At 41.1% G+C, this 22,918-nt stretch overlaps 1 protein-coding gene across 1 annotated transcript in view; it reads left to right on the top strand.

Annotated features, from left to right (window-relative positions):
• Atp8b1 (ATPase phospholipid transporting 8B1) overlaps positions 1–22,243 on the top strand; it is a 115,937-nt gene extending 93,694 nt beyond the window's left edge. Inside the window, exons 19-28 of the mRNA XM_051200728.1 lie at positions 769–880; positions 2,094–2,169; positions 4,499–4,631; positions 5,040–5,328; positions 10,799–11,022; positions 11,902–11,985; positions 12,781–13,026; positions 13,294–13,432; positions 17,665–17,795; positions 19,756–22,243. Coding sequence (XP_051056685.1) covers positions 769–880; positions 2,094–2,169; positions 4,499–4,631; positions 5,040–5,328; positions 10,799–11,022; positions 11,902–11,985; positions 12,781–13,026; positions 13,294–13,432; positions 17,665–17,795; positions 19,756–19,980 — 1,659 coding nt within the window. The 3' untranslated portion in view covers positions 19,981–22,243. The remainder of the gene's footprint in view (positions 1–768; positions 881–2,093; positions 2,170–4,498; positions 4,632–5,039; positions 5,329–10,798; positions 11,023–11,901; positions 11,986–12,780; positions 13,027–13,293; positions 13,433–17,664; positions 17,796–19,755) is intronic.
• The last annotated feature ends 675 nt before the right edge of the window (positions 22,244–22,918 follow it).

The raw sequence follows: 22,918 nt of genomic DNA, 5'->3' as shown, positions 1-22,918 counted from the left end.
TTGGTATCACAGAACGAAAGCCAAAAGAGAAAACACCTTTCTTTCTGTTTTTTGCTACTGGCTTGGCTGGCCTAATACTCAGGTTGGTCTTGAACTCATAGCAATGCAGAAATTTCATTTCCCACTAAATGGCAAACACAACAAAATAAAACAAAACAAAGCAAAAATAAGCAAAAAACCCTCTAGTGTTTTAGTGATTTCATTGAGGGAATTACTAAAGCCATTTAATTAAAGTTGTAGTAAAGCTTTTATCAAAATAATTAAAATGTTTTGAAAGTCATACATGGTTTTCTTAAATTTATATTAGTGGGAAATAGTCAACCAAAGGGTAGTACCACCGTTAACTTGAGAAACAGATGTTCATTCACACAGCCCCCAACACAATGAACATGGATCTTTAGTATCTCTTTGTGCTTGTACTTTTCTGTTTTGAGAGAGGGAGGAACTCACCATGTAGCCCAGGCTAGCCTCTAACTTAAGAGTGAGTGCTCTACCTCTGTCTCTTTAGTGCTAGAGTTTTTAGGATGAGGCCCCACACCCTGGGTCTGTACTTGGCCTTTCTGCCTCGGTAAATTAAATCCTGCTGAAGCAGTTTTGAATGCTTTGGTTTGAGTCAAGTGTGCAATGTCCCGACTTTTGATAGTGGTAGTACGATCATCATCAGAGCACTGGTCAGCTTTGCATGATTACTCTTCTTCTTCTTTAGAAACAGGAAAGCTGCAGTTAAAGACACTTCTTACATGCTATTATTTTTAATATCTATTTCAGCTCTTGGGAGCTACTGCTATTGAAGACAAGCTACAGGATGGAGTTCCAGAAACCATCTCAAAACTTGCAAAAGCTGACATTAAGATCTGGGTACTAACAGGAGACAAAAAAGGTAATCCACCATGTGGGGGGGGGGGTGTATGGGCTAGGTGGCAATATTTATAGCTGCTATTCTTTTGCCTAAGATGATCTTCATAGGCTTCCCGCCCTGTGGGAATGGAGGTGCTCCCTCCTCTTAGGACCTCTCCTCCTTATCCAGCCCACACAGGCCAGGACTCTGAACTCCCTCAGCAGCAGAGCTTGCTTCTTAGGACTTAAGCCTGGTTTTGTCTTATCTCTCCAGCCAGAAGTGAGCTGCTGTCCTGGAAGGTCCATGCCCCTGTCCCTCCTTTCTCTCCAGCACTCTGCCATTTGTTGAACATAGACTAAAACAATACACAAGTTAATACAGCAGTATTGGTTTCCCTGCCTATTTCATGTCTTGAAAATTAATAACAAACATTTTATTTGCTGGAAAATTGTTTGGTGTTTAAACGGAGAACTGAACTAGTCATCATTGGAGTTGATGTCTCATCCTCCAAGCCTTCCTCAGGAAATTATTGTCTCTTGCTCCAACACTCTTCCCAAGATAAGCACAGGCCAGGCCTTTGACAAACACCAAATAGATGCTAATGGAAAGAAGGAAAGGGGTCTTTAGTAGCAGCCCGATGTGAGTGTTCATGGAATCAGTCATCCTTGCCCACCCTTTTACCATGTAATTAAGCCACCGAATCTGAGTGTTTAGTGTTTTAATGGACATTGATTCATTATGTAACCAACTTCTGAGCTTGATGACACGGTACTACACTTGATTATTAAGAGTGCTTCAAGCTAGACTTTGACTCTAACTTATTTCATTACAGGAAAATATTTTTCTTTTTTATGTAGTTTCTATACATTGCTACTGAAAAACAGTGTTTTTGGTTGAATGTGGCTAGAATTATGACTTAAAAATGTCATCAAGGAATCCCTCAAGTACTTAAAATCTGGAAGTCTTTGAGTTCTAATATGTTGTCACCTGACCTCTTGATACATAGGTCATGGTCAAAACACATGTGATTTGTATAAAGTTGTATAAGTGATTTGTATAAAATTGCCCTCAAGCTGTGTGTGTACAAGTGACTTCATGTTTAGACTTACATTCCATCCTCTAGATAACACGTGTACGGTACACTCCAGAGTCTCAAATCACAAACACTTCTGGTCCTAAGCATTTCAGATAAGGGATACTCAACATGGTTCAGATAAGTGGAAATAACAGTTGGCTTAATTTTAATTTGTTGTAGAAACTGCTGAAAACATAGGTTTTGCCTGTGAACTTCTGACAGAAGACACTACTATCTGTTATGGGGAGGACATAAAGTAAGTACACACTATGGGTGGATGTAAGTAGTACGCACTATGGGAAGATACAGGTAAGTACTGAGCCTGCAGTGTGAGAGGATATAGTAGCTTGGTTTTTGTTGTTGTTGTTGTTGTTATTTTTAGCAAAGTCAAGACTAGATGTAGAAAATGGAGCTAGATTGTGTACTTGGGTCTCTTTTTCATGCTCAAATGAAATAGATATTCCCATGTTATCATGATTCAGCTCATTTTGAACAGACTTCAGTCTTAGGGGATCCAAGAGCTCTAAGGAGCCATTTTTCTTTATCCCTTAGGAAATCTCCTGTTTGAATACTGGGAAAAAGTGAGCCAGCACTGGGAGTACAGGAGTATGCAATGCAGCCATACCCAGCTGTCTGCATGGGTGCTGGGCATTCAAACTCGGGTCTTCATGTCCATATGGCAATCCCTACTCACTGACCCACATCTGCAGCCCCATTACCAGCAAATTAATATGAATTATTTTATGTCCTTTTCTGGAAACTTCATCTTTTGAAAGAGACATAAGAGAGAAAATAAAAGTTGTCCCACAATGAAAGTGTTGGTGAGTTATGTCACGTAGGTAGGCCATTTATTGGTAGTCTCTAAGGAGAGTGCACCTGTTATTTCAAGCCTTGGCTTGTGCTGGAACATTCATTAGTCCCTAATCAGTTCTGGCAGGCCTAGAAACAAGTAATGGAAAGGTACAGTCTTGTTACAAGCTACAGGCTTCCTGTGACGCGTTTACTGCCGACTTAATCATTCCATTTATTCCTCAAGCTTTTTAATCACAGTCTTGTCTAGTAGCACAAAGGCAAATTAAGCTGTTCATACACATCTGCTGTGTGTCCTCACACAGGAGGGGGTTGATGGGCCTTTCCAATGCAGACAGTCAACTCTGTAAGCTATTCCAGTGTGTTAGGCAGTTTGCTAAGTTAGACAAAGTTAGTGGCCATATGTTATAAATCACTTCTGCTTGAATAAAAGCACATAAACCATGCTTCTTTGAATTGGCAACTTTTTAAAATACCAGTAAGCATGTTTCCTTAAGTAGTTTTTAATTGCAAGCAATTTGGTTTACGTACCATATGGTTTTATTTACTTTTTATACACGGGGAGGAGACGGGGCTGAATAATTTTCCAGTTGCTCTTTTGGAAGTGTCAGATTGGGCCTAAGCCAAACTAAACAACAAAGTTTATCCAAACAACCAAATTTTATAAACATTTCTCGAAGCCAACTTTCCATTGATGGAGTGATGAGCCATCTTTCAAAATGGTTCTTTGAAATGATGGTTCCTATCAAATAGTCTGAATAGGCAACTTCATGCCCTGCTCAGGTCTTTTCATGACCTATACTCTCTCATTTTAGAACTTAAAAGTGAGAATTAAATTGATGTGAAAGGAAGTTAATACATACCCAATCCTCTAAGTCTTTTATCTAATTAATTATTATCATCCCTATGCATGCGCATGCCATGGCACACATGTGGATGTCAGAGGACAACTGGGCAGATCAGTTCTCTCCTTCCACTGCTCCATGGGTCCTGGGCCACCAATTTCAGGCTTTTAGAGCAGACATCTTTGCCCACCTGTCCAGGAGCAGTGGGATTAAATGTGTGTGGCTGCCAAGTTCTCATGAGACTGTGAGGGGGACCAGAACACTGATGCATGTCAGTGGTGTGAAAAGCATAGGGCCACCATATGGGTCTTCTTAAGAGAACTAAAAATAGAATTTTCATATTGTTCAATAGTCCTACCCTGGGTTTCTATTCAGAAGAATTAAAAACATATATGCCCAAGCACCTGTATATAGCATTGTTCCTAATAATCAAGAGGCAAAAGAGACCCACGTGTCCATTATGGAACAAGTTGGATAAACAAAAGTAAACATATCCGTACAATGGAATATCACTCATCCTTGGAAAGGAAATAATATGACATATTGTATAGTACTGGTGAACCTGAAGATATCAGTGATGCAAGCCAGTCACAAAAACAAGTGAGCATCACAAGACAGGCTGACCCCACGACAATGTGAATAGATTCGACACTACTGAACAACACACTCAGCAGTGTGATAAAATGCCATGCTGGGTACTTTTGCAACATGATTTTTAAAGTGATGCCAAAATTAAAGTCTAGAGCGAGGCATGGTAATGTACACCTTTAATCCAGCATTTGGGAGTCAGAGGCAGGGGGATTGGTCTACATAGCAAGTTCCAGGCCTGTCAGGGATACATAGTGAGACCCTGTCTGAAAAAAAGAAAAGTTACAATCTAGAGCCTTTTATAGTGATGAGTTTTAAATGCTTCAATTTATTCTCCTGTAGCTCCCTTCTTCACACAAGGATGGAGAATCAGAGAAACAGAGGTGGAGTGTCTTCCAAGTTTGTACCCCCTGCATATGAACCTTTTTTTCCGCCTGGAGAAAACCGCGCCTTAATCATCACTGGCTCTTGGTTGGTGTGTATCAGTTGTGAGTCTTCATCTGTCACTCAAACAAGTCTCCTGGAGCCATTCTTGATGGCTTTGCATATTAATTGCCTACCAATCTAAAAGTCTCTCAGCCCATAAAAACAGGCTTTTCTAAGTGTTAGTTTTAATGTTAGAGGATAGCTAAAAGGGATTAGAGCAAAGTGGTGAAATTATTTCCACAAGTGAGAATTTCCACTTTCCCCTTAAAGATACATGTATTTCCTATATGCATATTGTACGTCTTTTTGTTTTGTTTTGTTTTGTTTTTAATCAGAGCTAAATAATCAGTGTTGAAACGCATGAACTTTGCTTCCCATGACTCAAGTCTTGGGAGCCGGTACTCTTGGTGTCAACACTAAAGGGATGGGTGATGTTTGTCTCCCTCTGATGTCACAGAATGAAATCCTTCTAGAGAAAAAGTCCAAGAGAAGTAAGATCCTAAAGCTGAAGTTCCCAAGGACAGAGGAAGAGCGACGGATTCGGACGCAGAGCAGGAGAAGGCTGGAAGAGAAGAAGGAACGGAGGCAGAAGAACTTTGTGGACTTGGCCTGCGAGTGCAGCGCTGTTATCTGCTGCCGTGTCACCCCCAAGCAGAAGGCCATGGTGGTAGATCTGGTGAAGAGGTACAAGAAGGCCATCACGCTGGCCATCGGAGATGGGGCCAATGACGTGAACATGATCAAAAGTGAGTTGTGTGGCACCCACCTTGCAGGACAGAAGTGGTAGGAATGTGAGGAATTGTTTCTTTTGTAAGGCAGGCGTCCATGAAGGCATTTAGCCATGCCCTGCCTTGACCTACCCTCAAGAAGCCTGCAGTATGTCCAGCAGGCATGGGACTCAATAAATGTCAAGTAGGAGAGGAGCAGTAGCTGGGAAAATCATCGTTTCCTTATGTGGCCTATTTTTTTCCCCCTTTCAGGATGGCTCATTTCCTGTATTTTTAAGGACTTATCAAAAAGGCTTAATATTTTTAACTGTTGTTTCTATCCTGATTAAAAATTTAGGAGCTCTGCAAATAAAATTGATTTTTTTTCTTAATGCAATAAAAGCCCTTGATATGTAATAAATTCTGCAAGAGATTTTGCTGCACTCAGCAAGAACTGTTAACTCTCTCTAGTGTTCCTTTTTGAGGATGTTATTCTTTCTAAGTCCTGAAGAAAACATTCTACCACAATCTCATGGTCTCGCTCCCCCTACCACAGTCTTTTCTCCAGTTGGAGAGTCCTACTAGCTACTCGCCGCTGAAGGACTGTGATAAAGAGATACCGTTACAGTGGTGTTAGAGCGGAAAGACCAGACCCTCTGGTCCTCACCTGTGTCTCCAATCCTGGAAGCCTGGTTTTTTTTTTTTTTTTTTTTTCTACCTATTAGATAACCATGAGTAGATTATCTTTTAGCAAAAGTGTTTTGGATTTTGGAGATATTCCATTTTGGAAAAAATTTGCATGGATTTCACTTTTTTTACATGGTGTTCAGTTGTTTTCACACACTGGAGCATTTTAGATTTTAAATTACAGATTCTCTGCTTCTAAAAGGTTATGAAAACACCCAAGCTGTCTTGAGCTGAGTATTGCTTCTCTTCTTACTACCAAACTTCTGCATCAGCTGGGGCTTTGGCTCAGGCCCATTTTCTCGTCTGAAATAATGAAAGTATCCTCTCTGTCCTCTCACACTTTCACTAAGGTGAATCATTACATGACTATACACACACATGACTTTTTTCTTAATGTTGTGCTGGGGAACTTAAGTGCATCACATAGGACCAGAATTAATTCAGCCTGTTTATGACTCACAAGTCTATCTCTTTCTTTCCTCAGAGTCTCCTCCTTCCCTCCTTGGTTTGTGCTGAGGCTCCCAACCCTGTCTTCTTCAGCAGGAGCCGTCTGTATGACGTATGTCTTCTTGCTTTTTACCAATGCGCCTGTCTGTTGCCACTGCTAGTTTCATTCCCTCTGCTATCTGCTCTGCCCAGCCCACCACCCAGATGTCACCCAGATGTTCTGAGTTGGATTTCTCCTTCCTTTATGGCCAGCTTTGAATTATTTTCCCATCATGTACCCTGACATGACTGTAACTACCTGTGTCAAAAGAGTAACTCAAACGTGAGTTCTATTCAGTTATGAGGTAGACCCCTTGATGTCCTGGAAGGGGGGGGCTTTCAAACTTGTCATTTTATTCATGATGGAGGCTTCAAAATTTTTCTTGGGTTTGCCATCTGCCTTCGAGAGTGCAAAGTAAGGGAACATAGATAATCCTCATGCAAGCCCATTTTTCTGAAGTTACTTTAAAATTTTCATTTATTTATTTAGTATGTGTGTGCATGCATGTATGTGTGTGTGTGTATGGGTGTGTGTGTATGCACATGTGTATATGTGTGAGCATGGGCAGTAACATACATATGGAGGTCACAGAACAACTTTCAGGAGTAAGTTCTCTCCTTTTTCCATGTAGGTCCTGGGGATTGAATTCGGGTCATCAGTCCTGGCAGCAATCACCCTTAGCCCACTAATACATCTGGGTAGCCCAAGTTTGAAAATTTTTATTAACATTATTATATGTTAAATGGGTACATATGTGAGTGTGCGTGCGTGAGTGTGTGTGTGTATGTGTGGTGTTATGTAAAAGTTTTCTGCTGTATCAAGAACAGTGTATACAGAAAGATAAAAATCCCATGTTCTCTCTCATATGCAGATTCCAGCTTACAATGTTCATATGCATGCATGTAATGCTTTGTGTAGGTTAGGCTATGATGTTAGAAAGAAGGTCATCAGAAAGGCTGGGGAGGAGGTGTTGAGGACAGTGGAGGGGATCTTAAATAGAATGGAGGCTATGAGGGCAGGAAGGAGGGTACGGGGGGGGGTAGCAGTTAGGGGAATAGGAAAGAAGATGAGTAGGGAGAGAACCAACAGAAACACATTTTGTTTGAAAATGCCATAATAGAACCAAATGCTGTGTATGCTAATTAATAAAATATCTAAGCAGAACAATCTACACTGGGCCAGCAAGAAGGTTCAGCATAAAAGGGTGCTTAGGGCCAAGGCTAATGACCTGAATTCAGGCTCTAAAACCTACAGTGAAAGTCTGACCTTCACACATAAAAAAAAAAAAAAAAAAAAAAACCACAAACATTCGCATGCATTCACACTTGCGGGGACACATGTTCACGAACTCGCGCACAAACACTTGGAATGGTGATAACTTGTTAAAAGAATACTATGTGGAAAGGTGTAGAGTGGAACTCAGGTATTAAAAGTAATCCAACCATTGGCTAATATGTTTCCTGCACTCTCATAGAAATGGAGAAAATGCCACCATGCTTTTGCTTCTAGCAAAAATTCCACTTGCTCTGTCAGAGGCTGCGCTTTCTCTGTCTTGTGCTTGAAAGTGTCTCACACAAGCTGAATGAGTGCTGCCCCCTCTTGGCCTTAGACTCTGAGATTACACATCAATTATGAGAGAGATTACACATCAATTATGAGAGATGAAATAAAGGCAGGAAGCCTTAGGAAGTAATCAGTTTAGAGGAATTATGAAGGTGTGTTTGGTGGTGAGTTGTTAGACTGCATTTGGGATTTCATGGAAACTGAGGTGCTAGCAACACCCCTGAAGAAAAGTTACTCCCCAACTCCCATCAGCCATCAACCAGCCAGCTTGGATAGAGGTAAGACCCTACCAGTTCCTCCCCCACCCATACTGGAATTACTGACTGCCCTCATCTTGTACAGGTCTTATGCAGGTGGCCATGCCTGCTGTGAGTCCATGCATGTAACAGCCATGTTGTATCTTGAAGGCAGCATTTCACAGAACTCCTGCCCATCCTCCAGCTCTGGCATTCTTCCTCCCTCATCTTCCCATCATGTTTCTTGAGGGTCTCACAATAGATGTCCCAATATAGATGTCCCGCTTAGAACTGGGCATTCAATGGCCACTTTTTCTCACCTCTGTGGCCAGTTTTGAGTGTCTGCACCAACAGCTTCCCACTGCAAAACAAAACCAAAATTATCTCTGACCAAGGCTGCGCACAGCACTGATTTACGGGAATGAACATAAATTGTTTGCAAGGCAATGTGATGACATTTTTTTTTTTTTTTTTTTTTTTTTTTTTTTAGCAAAACAACAGTACTAGGTTCTGTGTTTGGATTTTAGGGGGAAACAGTGTTTGCCTTAGAATTCATTCGTCCTCAGTTACCCTGTGAGCTGTATAAGTGTTCGTTTTCACACGCTGCTCCATGGAAAAGTTGAAGGACTAGAGGCCAGGGCCTAAGAGGGAGTACCTCTTCCTTGGGTCTTGGCAGCCCACTAGAAATCTCAACATTTCTCTCTGTTGCTTGGTCAGAGACAAAGGAGGCCATGGATTGGGAGGAAAGCATTTTGGCAACTACAACTTTGTACGCACTATTTGTGTGTTTTGAAAAGGGTTGTAAATCACTGAATGAGATCAGTTTTTCTTCCTTCCCTCCCATGCCCTCCCATACCCTCCTCTCCCCTTCTTTCTCTCAGAGCTACAAAGTATAATTGAAAACATAGGCCTGGACAATTTCCTTCAGTTATGTTTTAAATTTTTCATACTTTGGGTTTAAAATTGGGGCCAGATTTTTGAAACTTCTGTTTGGAAACTGTAGAATGTGAAGTCACTTCTTGAGGTTGGAGTGATGGTGTGTCCTCCAACATATTTTCTCTAAGAGACTTCACTGTCACTGTTTACATTAACTTTTTAGACCTGAACAAAATTCCAGATTATCTAGCTTGGTGTGTGTGTGTGTGTGTGTGTGTGTGTGTGTGTGTGTGTGTGTGTGTGTGTGTGTTTGTTAAAGCCACAGTGGGCCTTTGAAAATTGAGGCATTAGCTAAAATTATTTTGATTAGGAATATTAGAAGACAAAGCTGTCTTGGTAAAAATAAAACTCATTAAAAAGGATATAAAGGAGTTGAGAAATGTAGGTCAGTTTGTAGAACCCTTGCCTGTCGTGCACAAAGCCCTGGGTGACACCCACAGCACCACATAACCCTGGCACTGTAGGATGGAACGCCACCAGGTGAGGGAGTCACACACTACATAGAGACATAGAGAGTTTGAGACTAGCATATGAGCACATGAGACAAAAATCTCAGAATAAAATCAGTTTAAACAGATAAAACCATGGAAAGATGTCTCACCTTGACTAAGAAGCCAGGCTTCAGAAAGACATTGGAATCAGGACCTACAATTATGTGGGGAGCCCAGTATCTTTCAGTCTGCCTGCCTGCCTGTCTATCTTTCTTACTCTCTCAGAAACCTTCAGAAAAAAATAAATACATTCCACACTAAGATCATTTACATGGTAAATTTCTAGATACTAGCACAACTCAGTGCTAATTCCAGGATCCTAAAAAGAAAGACACTCACTACAGGAGCTTCTACCTTTTAGGTCCCTCTGAAGAGTTTCTCAATCAAGAAGCGTTTGTGGTTGCCTATCAATATCTGGGCAGCTGAAAATGGATACAAACTCTACTACACAAATGTCTAAAGTGTGTGTGTGTGGGGGGGTGCTCCTAGAGAGATGGCTCAAACATTAAGAGTAGTGGCTGTTCTTCCAGAGAACCTGGGTTCAATTCCCAGCACTCATGTGGCAGCTTACAAACTCTAGTTCCAGGGGATCTGATGGGAAGGAAATTCTAGGCTCCAGCTCACCTCAGTTTCCAAGTCATGAGTGGATGTAAACTGTGGGCCTGCCATCCCAATGAGACCAACTGCAGTAGTATGGGAAAGTATACCTATTTGCTTTCCTGCCTTCTCTACTTACAACAAAGGGAGAATGGAGGTTGACAGGGCTGGTTTTGCATGTCTACCATAAGACATGTAGCTGACTCATCTGGGGCTCATAAGGGTGCCTGGGGCTCACCCTGTGGGTGGAAGAGATGGCTGATGTATTGGGCAGATAATCCAAATGGAATTCACCACCCACCTGAGATCCTATCACAAGAATTTACAGAGGCCCATCTGGGCTTGGTCTAGCATACTTGTCCCTCTGACTTTGAACTGAATCAGGAGCTGGCTGTGGGCGATGGCGTGCAAGAGCTTTTGTTTTTGTTCTGCTGTGGAAAGTCTTAAGTCGCTCAAAGCCTTGACTTAAAAGCAGTGTCTGACCTCCCGTTTCTTTTCCCTCTGCCCCATAGCTGCCCACATTGGTGTTGGAATAAGTGGACAAGAAGGAATGCAAGCTGTCATGTCCAGTGACTATTCTTTTGCTCAGTTCAGATATCTGCAGAGGTTGCTGCTGGTCCATGGCCGGTGGTCTTACATAAGGATGTGCAAGTTCCTACGATACTTCTTTTACAAGAACTTTGCGTTTACTTTAGTTCATTTCTGGTACTCCTTCTTCAATGGCTACTCAGCACAGGTAATAGAACATTATTCCTTTAAAACTATTTGCTCTGTAGAACTTTTGCATAAATAAAATGCTGGTTCTTTAAGCATTTTTTTTGATTGATGGTAAATGCACCTCTGCATGTAGGTGCACATGTGTCACAGTGCCCATACAGAGGTCAGCAAATCAACTTTGCAGAGTCAGTTCTCTCCTTCCATCTTTACCTGGGCTCTAGGGGTCAAACTTGGCCACCAGCTTTTGTGGCAAGGGCCTTTGCCTGCTGAGCCACCTTGCTAGCCCTCCTGAACTAGTTTTATTTTAGTATTTTTTAATTATTGAAAAGTTTTCAATATTCCAGTTGAGTTTCAGAGTTCTAATTCACTAACAAGGAAGTATAACTGATTAACATGACTGGAGAAATGTCCCAAGGCTAAGAGTACACACCATTCTTACACAGCACCAGAATTTGGTTCCCAGTACCCATGTCAGGTGGCTCACACTGCCTGTACCTCCCAGAGGCCCTTCTGTAGCATGTGTGAGCACCTGCACTCATGTGCTTATACTCATCTACACTCAAATGCACACACATAACACATAATTTGAAAGTATAATCTTTTTAAATGGACACTGATTTTTCTAGTACTATCCCTCAGAATAGAGTCCTTTAGCAAAACCTTCTGGTAGTGCTCCCATGCACACCTCTAAGGAAAGGGATGGAGGGGACTGTTGCTATGGAAAGGTCTGTGGTGCTACCCACTGCATAGACAAACTCACATTTTGTACATGAGTAGCTAGGGGGTGCTTTTTCTTCAGGACAGCGTCCCCACTTGACAAGGGACAATGCTGCATGGAGAAAGCAGACTTGCAAACTGTCTTTGTGCATGACACAGAGCCTCTGTCCTCCCTTTGCAGACGGCGTATGAGGACTGGTTTATCACCCTGTACAATGTGCTATACTCCAGTTTGCCTGTACTCCTCATGGGGCTGCTTGACCAGGTAGGAGTCATGGGCTGGGGTGCTCTGGACAAACCCATCCACTGCCAGGGAGATGACAGCAAACACATCAGTACATTCTTCTGGCTTTACTCATCCTGAGTCAACCCTAGTCCACCTGTCAAACAACAATAACTGCTTTATGTTCTGTCAAGAAAAGAGTTTCTGTAACTCATCATTAGCAAGAGTGCTTATATGTTTCTTGCAGACATCTGACTGTTCAGACTCCTGACAACCCAGCATGTTTTATATAACTTAGATTTAAAAAGCAATAACTTGTTGATTAACTTAGTGATATTAATTAACAATAATAACTTATTGATTTAAAAATTAAATTTTAACACTTTCCAAAGTTGGTGTATTTGATTCCTAAATCACATTTTGTCTGACAAGCAAGTCTTAGGAAATGGATAATTAATAATAAATAAATGGGGAGTATCTAGGGGTTAATTTATCGATTTCTATTTGCGTATCCTTCCTCTACATTTGTAATAATACAAATACATTATCTCAGGAGGTTAAGAATTACTCTCCACATATTTTTTGACATTACTAATCCATTGTCTTTGCTAGGGCCATGATAAAGCCCCCATAGCTACTCTCTGTAAACATCAAATACCAGTGAGCACTTTATGACTGACCTCTCCACACAGAAACACTGATCTGGCTTCCTGCTTTGCCCTCCTAAAACACAGGTGCAAGTGGCAGCTGTTTGTGAGATACAAGATACATATTGTGACAGACCAACATGTTTACCTGATCAACAATGCCTCAATCTCATCTTGCTTTCTCTTTAAGGATGTGAGTGACAAACTGAGCCTCCGGTTCCCTGGGTTGTACATAGTGGGGCAGAGGGACTTGCTGTTCAACTACAAGAGATTCTTTGTCAGCTTGCTGCATGGCGTCTTAACATCCATGGTCCTCTTCTTCATACCGCTTGGCGCTTACCTACAAACAGTGGGACAGGATGGAGAGGCGCCATCAGACTACCAGTCCTTTGCTGTCACAGTGGCCTCAGCTCTAGTAATAACGGTTAACTTCCAGGTATGTGGCTTCCCTTGACCATGTCCTATATCTGTTGTTACCTGCATGTCTGTACCTAGCCTCTGTCGCTTTAAAAATAAGAATGTTCTCTCTGCCCCTCATCTTAGCATAGTTCCTCTGTCTTGCTTGAGCCAAGGATGGTTTGGTTTCAGATTGCTGACTGTTCAAACCCAAATTGCCAAATTCCATTTTCAGAATTCTTAGATCCTTTCTCTTCCTGCTGCATTCCCCAAGTGAGTGCTCTGTTTTTCTCTGGTCTCTCAACAGATTGGCTTGGACACTTCCTACTGGACCTTTGTGAATGCTTTTTCAATTTTTGGAAGCATCGCCCTGTACTTTGGCATCATGTTCGACTTCCATAGCGCGGGGATCCATGTGCTCTTTCCATCTGCATTTCAGTTCACAGGTTGGTATCTCTCAGATCCCAAATGTAAGTGTATATCATCATCACTAGATTGCATTCTGACATAATCACTGGGCAAGTTCAAAAGTACATAAAGCATAAAATTTTGCTAGTAAAGATTAGTAGTCTAACAGGAATTGAACTGAGCTGGCTGTTTGGAAGGGTCTAAGCAAGTTAAAGTCATATTAAGACATACCTCTGCAACTGTTAAGTTAGATAGCTTAACGATTAAAAGGCTTGGGCCATTAAGATCAATCAGCAGGTTAATACCAGTGCCTGCCACCAAGTCTGTGGCACTCTGTGGGGCTCACATGGTGGAAGGAGAGAACAAACTCCCAAAACAAGTGTCCTGTGACCTCCACCTTCAAATTGTCTTCACACACACACTTATACACATGCTCACATATTTGCACATATGCACTCACAACAAACACCCACACTCACACACACACAACATGCTCATATACATGCACTCACATACTCATGTACAGAAAATAACCATAAAAATCAATTAAGCTTTTTTTTTTTTTTTTAAGATGAAAAGGTAGGGCTAAAGAGATGGCTTGGTGGTTAAGAGCGCAAACTGCTCTTGCAGAGGACCCGAGATCAGTTCCGATCACTGTACACTGGGTGGTTCCCAATTGCCTGCTTTAGTCCAGTTCCACAGCATTCATGTCTTCTTCTGGCCTCTGCAGGCTACACACATACATACACACACACACACACACACAGAGCTCTTACACAATTTTAAAATATAATTTTATGCCCAGCAGTAGATGGTCAACACAAAATGAACTCAGTAACATTTTTGGAGGTTCTTTGTATCACAATGCCTTATCTGTGCTTTGTTTTTGGTGGTGTTGTTGTTTATTTTTTGTTTGTTTGTTTGTTTTAAAACATTACAGCTCTTTTTGTATATATTATGGTTTCTAGTTTTGTGTTTACATGAAATTTCTGTACATATGAATGAATGTGTGTCTGTGCTTCTTGTGATTTTTCTGTGGTTCTTTTATTTTCCTGTTTGTTTTGTCCTATTTTGGATTGTTTGTTTTTATTTTACTATATCTTTAAGTACCTGTTTGTATTCTAATGAGAGAGAGAAAAGAAATGGTGTGGGTCTGAGTGGGTGGGGAGATAAGGAGAATCTGGGAGGAATTGAGGAAGGGGAAACCTTAATTAGACTATATTATATAAAATCTATTTTCAATTAAATTAAAATGAAATTCAAATTGCATTAAATAAAAATAATAAATAAAACATAATTTAAAAAATAATAAGTTAAACCAAATATTAAGTTGCTGAGAACAGTGGCATGTGCATGTAATCCAAGCCCATAAGGACAGAGGAAGATTGCTTCAAGTTCACGGCTGGCCTGGTCTAGATATTGAGCTCCAGACCAGCTGGGCTACACAGAGGAAGTGAAAGGATGAGGAGGCAGCAGCTACATAAAACCTTTCCTCCACTCCTATAATACCTAATAATGATAACTATAAAAAACTGAGTGCATATGTATTACTGAAAGAACAGTATAATCCTTCCAAAACACTATCTGAAAATGCACAACGAAGTATAAAACTTTTTATCCATTTTGACCAGGTATTTCTACTCTAAGGTTGCTTATACAAAAACTGCATTGCTGTGACAGTTTTAACTGTTTTTTTAAAGGGGGTGGGGTAGAAATGGGTCAAAGACTTAAGAATATTAAATTAACTAATCAAACATCAAAATAGAAATGCCATGGAAACCCAGAACTCAGAAGTTGGGTCCACCTTTGGAAATATATGTGTGGAAACAACAGTTCAATGAGTGATAAACAAAGCTATGGGAGCAATAATTATACCTGTGTAAAACATATGGCTTAAGCCCCAGGAGTAGGGGCTGGGGAGATGGCTCAGCAGGTAAGGGCACTGGTTGCTCTTCCAGAGACCCTGGGTTAGACTCCCAGCACCCACATGAGGTCAGGGAGGAAATGGTGTCTTCTGGATCTAACAGGATCGCTGCCCTTGTGAACTAACAGTAGCTTTGGTTACTTGCCCCCAGATCAAGCCAGTGGGTATTTTAGCCTGGAGTGGAGAAGGGTTTGTGAGCTAGGTGACAGCTGATGGCTTCTGGGTGTGAGTTTTCTTTCAGGTGTCACCCCTGGCAGATCTGTCTTGCTCTAGTAAATGCCCCGCTCTTGAGGATATAGGTGGGTTATTTAAAGAGGGGGGAAGACTAAGAAATGGGTGGCTTGATCTGGAAAGTGTCAGAGGAGTGGGGTTTGAATATCATCAAAATATATTATATGGGGCTACAGGGATGATTCAGTAGTTAAGAGCACTGACTGCTCTTCCAGAGGACCCAGGTTCAAGTCCCATCACCAACATGGCAGCTCACAACTGTCTGTGACTCTGGTTCCAGGGGACCTGGCACTTTCATACCAATGCACATATAAAGTAAATTTAAACAAAACAAAAAATACATTGTATGAAATGCTCAAAGTATCAATAAAACTGTTATATTTTAAAAACATGACAAATGATAGAATCCAAACTGATGTAAATATCACAGATAGAAACATAGACATGCGCTGGATTTGGTGAGACTCTCAAATAGTTCGGATTTATGATAAAAAAGAAAAAAAAAAAAAAAACGATCCCCATAACCCATAGCCTTTTTTTTCTAAATAGAATATTGGGACTTTATGGCTAGTTGCTGGATCATAAAAGATTGTTGCTATGGTAACCCTTTCCATCTCTGGATGGAGTTAGTTTTCATAAAAAAAAATATTGGTTATTTTAAGACAGGGTTTCTCTGTGTAACAGTTCTGGCTGTCCTGGAACTCACTCTGTGGCCTTGATCTGCCTCTGCCTCCAGAGTGCTGGGATTAAAATCGTGCACCCCCATCACCCAGCTAGTTTCCATAATTTTAGGGTTTTTCCCTTACTTTTTAAATGCTAACTTAGAATATTCCTATATGAAGTATTTTTTAATCTAATGTATATCTAGTAGTTTAAAAACAAAGGTTGCTCGTGTGTGTGTGTGTGTGTGTGTGTGTGTGTGTGTGTGTGTGTGTGTGCGCACGTATGCATAGATATGAGTAAAACTTTAAAAACTAGAAAGGAGGAGAGAGGTGACAAGGGAGGGTGGAAGATGGACAAAAGGAAACATGGGACCATGAAAGAGAAAACGTGAGTGAGGGCTCTGCTGGGAGACTAATAATAATAGTGGGGAGACAAGTGGGAGGAAGATCCTAAAACACTGTTTCCAAAATGCCATGATGATATCCAATACCTTGTGTGCTAATTTTAAAAAAGTTTAAATTAGAAAAGTTAATTTCGTAAATTCATGTAAGTACAGAAAGCATTGTGATAAATTTGCCTCTAGATATTTGCTCTTGGGGAAATGTATATGGTCACCTGTTCATATTATAAATTGAATTGCTACTTCTGATGTAAAAGCCTACACCGCAAATCACTAGCTTCTGCCCATAAAGCATGGCTCCAGTCATAGAGCCGGTTTTGATCTTGTGGCTGCCACTTCTAGTTGTGTTTTCTTGGAGAAATTTAATAAGTTCTCAACTCAGTTTCCTGGTGTGGCTCAGAGGGCCACTTCTACTGCTCAGAGTAGATCAAATGGCATGACCTATATAAACACTGTGGGCTGCCAATATTTGGGACACTGTGTGGAGCTTCCAGCCAAAACTGGCAGCTAGGATGCTGTTTTATTTATTATAGCATTTTTTGGGGGTTGGGGGGAGGTCTCTATTGCTAAATGATCCCAGAGCCTGGCACTTGCTCAGCATCTGCTCTACCTGAGAATTGCATCCCAGCTCTAATTTTCCATTGTTTATTGGCGCAGCATTAACAAAAGCATCTTCCCCCTTTTGTTCCTGTTTATCTACTTGTAGCACTCAACTGACCCTTTTTATTTGGCTTTGCTGGGTTTGTTTTGTTTTTTTGGCTTTAAAAAAACAAAACAAACAACAACAACAAAAAATCCAACAAACTATGCATTCATGACTGGGTCTGGTGGATCACACCTGTAATCTTAGCACCCTGAAGGTTCCAAGTTGGGGGTGAGGGCTGTCTTCAAAACAAAAGCAGAAAGCAGAAAAATGTCCATTTCTGGAGCAATTTGTGGAGATAAATCTGGTTATAACATGTTGCCCTATACAGTCTGCTCCAGTGTATGGAAGACAGACTATGCCCTTAGCAGGAAAATGCCTCTGTGAGCCATTGTCATGTTCTTTCCAGGTACTGCCTCCAACGCCCTGAGACAGCCATATATTTGGTTGACCATCATCCTGACCGTTGCGGTGTGTTTATTGCCTGTTGTTGCCATCCGTTTCTTGTCAATGACCATTTGGCCATCAGAAAGTGATAAGGTACATAAAGATACAGACCTACTCTCCTCCTACCTGAGTGTCCCTTCCAGGAATCAAAGCATTTCCCAATACTACCTTTCCTGTAGATTTTTCAGTTTATGGAAAGTCGGATCAGAATTCTGTCGTTTTACTACTTCTCTTTCATTCCTTCTTGAAGGAGAGTGAACCTTCATACGTAGCATATTTTGCCCCTTCCATTTTACAATTATCTTAACATTTTGCCATGCAAATGGGTTGGGTTCCCCCACCACACACACACACATACATTATTTAAAGCAAAGTATTATCTCCTTTAATACAGTGTGTCAAAAATAAAATGTCATCTCCCCTTGCATAATGACTAGCAGACTTCAGGCCCAGTTGGGTGAGCTGTTTAATGTTGCTTTTTAATAACTCTCCTGAGGGAATGTCTTCAGTATCAATTTCATCTTTGCTAGAAAATGGCTATGGCAATTCCTGGAATCACATCTGATGTGTTGATAATAAACAGGAGAAAAGAGGAGACTTCCATTCTTTCCCTCAGCATCCTGGGAACTTTTAAATGCACAGTTTTATCAGGTCTCATCTGTCAGAGTTAGGTTGTATGCTTTGTTGAACTAATGCCCAGCAAGGAAAAAAGCTTCATGTTTTTTGAAAGATGCTACTGTAGGGAAAGGACCACCCACTTGTATAAATCAGCATCCTATAGAAAGGCAAGAAGTGCATGTTGGGTAAGCTCCTTTCAGTGTCCAGTAAACAAGAGGGGAGATTGGGGCTGGGTTGATAAAGTGCTTGCAGGGCGAGCATGAGGACTTGAGTTCTGGTTGCAGCACGCACATAAACAACTTCACCTGGCACCCTGCACCTGTAATTCCAGAGCTGGGGAGGTGAAGGCAGGAGGATTCCGAGGACTTTACTGGCCATCCAGTGTAGCCGAATCTGTGAGCTCCAGAATTGGTTCCAAGAGAAATCCTGCCTCAAAAATTAAGGTGGAAGTGATTGAGAAAGACACCAGATATCCATCTCCTCCATAGCCGTGTGTATGCACACACACACACACACACACACACACACACACACACTATGTAGTAACATGCAGGAAAAGCATGTAGAGGTTTGTCTTCAACACATACCTACGTACCAGTTTGCCCTGTGACTCACAAAGTACTATCCTATTGTTTTCTATTGCACTGATAAGTACCGTGGCCAACGTCTTGGAGAGAAGGTTTAGTTCAGCTTACAACTCATACCTAGGTCACAGTCTATCATTGAGGGAAGTTAGGGCAGTAGGTCAAGCAGGAGTCAGAAACCAACCCGCTCACTGGTTCTTCTCCAGGGCTTGCTCAGCCTGCTTTCTTACACTATGTAGGATCATTTGCCCAGGAGTGGAACTCTCACAGTGGGCTGGGCCCTCCTGTATCAACTATTAGTCAAGAAAATGCCCCATAGACTTGTTTACAGGCCAATCTGACGGAGGCATTGTCCTAATTAACACTTCTTCTTAAATGGCTTTAGATTGTGTCAAGCTGACAGAAAGGAACCACCAACTTAGGAAAAGTGAGGCAGTTGATCTTCCTGGAACTTGCAATGTAGAACAGGCTGACCTCCAAGACACCTCCACTTTTTGAGTTCAGGAATTAAATCCATGTGCCATTAGTGGGATTAAAGGTGTGTGTCACCATTGCCTGGCTCTATGGCTGTGACTGGCTTTACATTTTTATCCCCAGTGGTTTTACTAAATCATAAACAATATATTACCAGGGGCTACCACACTGGCTAGTTTTCCAATTTCTACTTGCAGGATGACAGAAGCAGTCCCCAACCTCCTGGGTCCTCCATGTCCAGTTATTCTGCAGAGCGGGACAGTTATGCATGCATAGGGGTGTACAGCCTCTTGGCTGGGGCTAGCTTCTGTCAAGCTCCTATTGGCCAGGAGTCCTCCGCCTCTCAGACCTTTCTTTTCATGGTTTCCTTTACCCAGATCCAGAAGCATCGGAAGCGATTGAAGGCTGAAGAGCAATGGAAACGGCCACAGAATGTGTTCCGGAGGGGGGCATCTTCGAGGCGCTCGGCCTATGCCTTCTCTCACCAGAGGGGCTATGCGGACCTCATCTCCTCTGGCCGCAGCATCCGCAAGAAGCGCTCGCCCCTGGATGCCATCATCGCAGAAGGTACCGCTGAGTACAGACGAACAGTAGAGAGTTGAACGCTGAGGAAATGTCTTTTTTTTTTTTTCAAATGAAAGACTCAGGACCTTTTTTTAAAAAACACACAGACGAACTGAATTTGTCACAAAGCTACCGAGGACAATAACCTTTACAACAAACTTCTAAGGTTGAGCTGTTAAGCGGTAGCAAAGCCAAGCGACCAGCTGTTATTCAGGTGATGATGTCTGCTGAGATTCAAAGGGAATGTCTTAATCCAATCGAGGACAGCAGAATTTAGAAAACTCTCCATTTCAGCTCAATGGACACTACTGCACTATAAAATTACAATTACACTGTCCTATCTGTGGCCCCAAACAATGGATTTCTCAGATGCACCAACCCCCACTTTGTCACTTAAAAAAAAGTGTTCTTAATTTATAAGTGCAGTAACAAAAGCTTCATAATGTTTATCACCTGACACAAAATGATTTAGTGACTTTTTCAGAGCTTGCTAATGGCTTCACGTTGCTTTATACCAAGTTATAAAATTTGAAACAAGTTTCCTTGATTGAATGATTAAGTGCAATGTTTCATTCTGGCTTTGATGTACTACCAGGCTAAAAAACATATTGCATATTTTTACTATTTCATGTTTTAGTATCTCCCTGCAGTACCAAGTGGTTTGACTCCCTACTTTAATTTTCCAAAATTGATTTTTAAAATCTGAAGGCATTATCAACTAGTATTAAGAAAGTTCTGTTTCTATGAGAGAAGTAAACTTGGCATTTGTTGCTTGGTAAAGGACTATGGATAATGACAATGGAATGTGTATTTCTGAAATACTAGATGAAAAGGATTTGAATGGTTTCAACACAAAGAAGTGACATTGAAGAAATAGACAAACCCTGGTGTCAATACTGTGCGGTATACACATACCCCATGGCAGGGCCACATTGTGGTTTGGTGGTAGAGCCAGGGTCTTAGGTCCCATTTCAGTTCCAAAAGGAAGAAATATCAATGGTATCCCATAAATAGGCACAATAATGAACCAATTAAAATTAAGTATTTGGAAAAGAGCACAATTAAAATTAAGTATTTGGAAAAGAGCACGAAGTGCCTACTGAAAATTTGGCTGTGGTTTCCTTTGGAAGACAACAGCATATTAGCACTTATGAGCCACTGGATGGATGCATTATCGGGCAGACACACTTTGTCATCAGGTCTTGAATATTCATTGATGGGAAAGCTGCTGCTGCTACTATACTCAAAACAGGTGAGAGCGATGCATGGACAGAGGTCTACAAAATGTATTTAAGTGCTGCCTGTGGCCACATTCAGCCAAGGATAACTTTTGCAAATTTACTTAAAACATTGAGATTATATGTACGCATTTGCTTGAATGATTCCATTGCTTGGCTCTCCAGTGTGAACTTTGTACATTGTTTGTCACAATGTCTGGAACCTGTATGTACCTGCTAGGGAGTCTTCAGGGGAACTTCTCCCTGTATGTTTCCTGAAAGTGAAGGAGAGGTCTCCTGTTGAAAACAGATAAGTTTAAACAAACAAACCAAAAGCCCAGAGGGCACTGATGTTACGTTTGGGACAATTTTACACAGTTATCTGTTGGAAAGAAAATGTGTATGTACACCTTCCTACAAAGTATTATATAAAAGTCTTTTAGGAACTTCACTCCGTCATCTGCCTTATGCCTAAGGAAAAAAGAACAGTATTTTTGATTTTGAAAAACTATTAGGTGATTAAGGAAAATATCCTTTAAAAAGGTAACTTTATTTTTTCAGGGACTCCTCATTTTTTAATTTTCCACAAAACAGTTTCCCTACTCTAGTGAAGATATAGATGGGTTGCAGTAAGTTATTTTTTTCCCTTGCAAATGTTCGTGTCAGTCTGTGAATTCCCAAAAGGAAACCATATGTGTAGTTCATCTTCTGTACACAGGATATGGAAATTTAATTGTAATTTTATAATGCATTGTCTAGGTATGATCAAAGAATGTATGCCTATCCTCTGGAGGTAAATTTCAGGAAGTTTACAACTTTACCTTGTAAATAAGAAGAATTATATGTTTTTTCTCTCTCATTTTTTTACAGAAAATTTAATTTGTGTAATTTTGTCAGTTTCAGGTTTCACTTTCCTTTTTGTTTTGAATGATGGGAAAGGTTGACAATGCATATGTGTCAAAGACTTACACTGTTGGGTGCAATATTAATAATTTTAAAGTGCAAATCATAAATTATTTCTATATGCTGTAAATCTGAGATTTAATGTATATTTTGTTTAAAAAATAAATGCTTTAGTAAAATATTTTGGAAAGTATAATTTTATGTATGTACAGTTATGTATGTATTTTGTGTTTGTTTATTTGCAGTGCTGGGGTTTGAACCCAGGGCCTTGTGTACACTACACAGATGCTCTCCACTGAGCTGTACTTTTCAGCTGTAAAGTATTTGTCTAAGTTTGGTTGTTGTTGTTGGCTGTGGTGTGTATTTGCTATGTATGTACCAGTGCCTGAAGGGGCCAGAAAAAGGTATCAGATCCCCAGGAGCTGGAGCTACACACAGATGGTTGTGAGCTGCCTTTGTGGATACTGGAAACTTAACTCAGGTCCTCTGGAAGAACAGCAAGGGCTCCGAGGAGACTCTCGGGGTGGGGGCTTCTTTGGGAAGCATGCTTAGCAGTGGGCCGTGGGAGGGTGTCAGGCTGTGGGTGTGTGGGGTGAGAGGAGAAGGGCAGGTATTAGCCTCCTCAGTAGACTGGTATGAGGAGATTTCTGAGCAACCTGTAAAACTGAAGGCTTGCAAAGCCACACTTGAGTTGGTTGGGATATTTTCAACCCAACAGCGCCACCTAAAGGTACTTTGTCATGTCCTGTAGCAGATGCTGTTCTGGAATGACATCCGATGGAGATGGCAATGTGATAACAAAATGTACGCTAATGGAAGCTAAATATGTTTCAAGAGGTCTGCCTTCCTGTAATAG

The sequence above is a fragment of the Phodopus roborovskii genome, unplaced genomic scaffold (assembly GCF_943737965.1).
Source record: "Phodopus roborovskii unplaced genomic scaffold, PHOROB, whole genome shotgun sequence".
NCBI classification, from domain to species: Eukaryota; Metazoa; Chordata; class Mammalia; order Rodentia; family Cricetidae; genus Phodopus; species Phodopus roborovskii.
The sequence above is the reverse complement of the archived record's forward strand: the minus strand, read 5'-3'. Positions and strand labels throughout refer to the sequence as shown.